The sequence below is a fragment of the Morone saxatilis genome, unplaced genomic scaffold (genome assembly GCF_004916995.1).
Source record: "Morone saxatilis isolate NCDOM2014 unplaced genomic scaffold, NCSU_SB_2.0 Contig23, whole genome shotgun sequence".
In the NCBI taxonomy this organism is placed as follows: Eukaryota; Metazoa; Chordata; class Actinopteri; family Moronidae; genus Morone; species Morone saxatilis.
In genome coordinates this window covers 7,503,978-7,506,614 of record NW_023339796.1, presented here as the reverse complement: position 1 = coordinate 7,506,614, position 2,637 = coordinate 7,503,978, and the positions used below count along the sequence as shown (strand labels likewise).

Below are 2,637 nucleotides of genomic sequence, written 5' to 3'. Positions count from 1 at the left end.
ATGGGACCCCCCCCCCCTCCTCCTCCTCAGTTGGGACAGCAGCTATAAAACATTTAATCTCCTTGTGGATATTTCAAGCTCCACAACATATTTTTAGGAGATAATCTTCAGTTTGTTTATTCCTTTTTACATGAAATAAATCAGATGACGACTATTTATTGTCTGTTTTTCTAAATTCCTGTTTCTTTATGCCCCAGGAAGCGGATCAGAACATAGAAAACTTCACTCATCACCATGCATGTGTCTAACTACCAGAAGATTCGTGTCATTTGAAAAGACTTAAGGAGGAGGAGAAAGAAAAAAGACTCAGAGGGAATACAAGAACTCAGTCAGCAGACAGAAACGACAATAACCCAGTGCTTAGACATGGCCAGCACCCAGACCAGTTTGAAAACCCCTTTCAAAGACTTGACCTCATTCAAGGGCAACATGAAGCGGCTGTACAGGGAGCGACTGGAAGACGCTCCCATCAAGAAGCGGGTGATCGCGGAGATCAACCTGAAGCGTCGCAGTTTGGATTCCTTCCCCAAAACTCCCAGAGTGAAGAGGGAGCAGATCGAGGACCTGTGCCACGAGTCTGACATGGATGTGGAGGGTCGGGCCGAACTGCACATTGTGGGCTCTGCTAAAGCCCTGGACCTGAGCCCTGGGCTCAAACACACGCTGGCCCAGTTCACCCTCAGCAGCCAGAGCTCCCTCGGGGGCCCAGCTGCCTTCTCAGCCCGCACCGGCCACGAGCATTCCCCGGCTGGCATGCCCCCCCTGCCCTCCCCTCCTGTTCTTGGAGGGGGCCCTCTGCTGGTTCCCTGTGACAGCTCCACCGAACTCACCCACTCACTGCTGGAAGGAGAGTCTATCTCCTGCTTTGTCGTCGGGGGGGAGAAGCGGCTTTGCCTGCCCCAGGTGCTCAACTCTGTGCTCCGCGACTTCTCCCTGCAGCAGATCAACACTGTGTGCGACGAGCTCTACGTCTACTGCTCACGCTGCGACGCCGAGCAGCTGCACATCCTCAAGGTGCTGGGCATTCTGCCGTTCAACGCACCTTCCTGTGGCCTCATTACACTGACGGATGCACAGCGGTTGTGCAACGCTCTCCTGCGTCCCGGGGCGGCCCTGCCCGCCGACCCCAGCGGTAAGCTGTCGACCCAGGGCCTGCTGAAGGAGAGCGAAGCCAGCTTCCAGGTGGAGCACCAGTGTCTGGGGAAGTGCCAGGGTCTCTTTGTGCCCCAGTTCTACACCCAGCCAGAGGCGCCCTGCATCCAGTGCGTTGAGTGCCAGTTGCTCTTTTCACCACAGAAGTTTGTCATGCATTCACACAAGTCACCTGATAAGAGGACCTGCCACTGGGGCTTTGACTCAGCCAAGTGGCCCTGCTACCTGCAGCTTGCCAGGAAGTACCAAGGCACGCCTGAGGAGCCAAAGCTCAAGCAGCTCCTGGACGAGGTCAAAGAGAAGTTCCACTACAAGCTCAAGAGGTCGCTAGATAAAGTAAGTGCACTTCTGGATGATACCTGTGTCTTTTGCTTGTTTGCACGCAATAACGTTCATCATTCTGATAAGGAGGCCAATTATAACTTTGTTTTATACTTTATTGGATGATGTGCTTTTATAGCCTCCTAAAGCTGTCTGGCTAGTTGGGCCTTCTACTTTCTGTGTGCTCAGCAGGTTTGACCAAACTACGTTGCGGCTGGTGTTTTCTTAAACCAGCGTTGACCTAGTATGTGTGAGAGAGGCCTGGGACAGGTGGTGACCTCTGCCCGGCCAGGTCTGATCAGACGATGTTAGGCCAGCTGGCCACAGCTGAAGGGGAAGTGCATCAGTTGTCCCCTCAGGTCACTTGGAGGTCACTGGGAATGTCACTGAACAAAAGGCCAATATAGGAGGCTCAGGAAGAGCCGCTTTAACTCCTGTATTAAAACGACTCTGTCAGCAGTTAATTGTTAAACCTTTTATCTGACTGTAAAATAGCAATTATTTTCTAGTGTGCCCATGGTAACGGGAATTCGTTCCTACACATATGAAAGGAAAGGAAATCTTGTGCAAACCGAAACTAAAGAGTTAGACGATATATGGCTTCTGTTACAGAGCTGTTTTATAAATCCTGTCAAGAGTTGCTCAGCAACTTAGACAAAATACAGTTGCTTCTTGAAATAAGAAAATATGAGCACACAGTTCCAGGATTGGAAAAAAGTCCTCATTATTCACCTCTTTACCTCCCCGGCAAACCTGAAAGAGAGATGGCTTCATTTTATCACCAGTAGTTATCACTGAAATCCAGAAAGCTGCAGAGTTTTCTAAAAGATTTTTGCCGATTCTTTTTTTATTCTTGCTGTGTTTAAAAAAAAAAAAAAGAGAGAAAATCATGTCAATGCAGTACTAAGCCACAAGGGCAACAAGCCTATTGAAAAGTCAGCATTCATCGGGGCGGGGGGAAAAGCTCTAGATTGTTTCCCTGCCATTGACTGGTTTACGTCTCATGACCTCCCTCTGACCACAGCGGACTGCCCTTTCTGTATTGTTTTGTGGGTAAAAGTGGGGTTTCGCTTTTGTCTGTTTGATGTGGTTCGTTCACACTCAAACCCGCCGGTTCAGAGTGCGTTTTGGTGAAATGCTGAAAAATTCCACCTTTAACCATCA

The 2,637-nt window shown here is 49.7% G+C and overlaps 1 protein-coding gene across 1 annotated transcript; it reads left to right on the top strand.

Moving 5' to 3' along the window:
• Positions 1–184: 184 nt before the first annotated feature.
• Positions 185–1,488, top strand: skila (SKI-like proto-oncogene a; the record flags this gene model as incomplete). The annotated part of the gene is given in 1 exon segment (XM_035671489.1): positions 185–1,488. A coding segment is annotated over 1 exon segment (1,122 nt), but the record flags the coding sequence as incomplete, so codon positions are not given.
• Between the last annotated feature and the right edge of the window lie 1,149 nt (positions 1,489–2,637).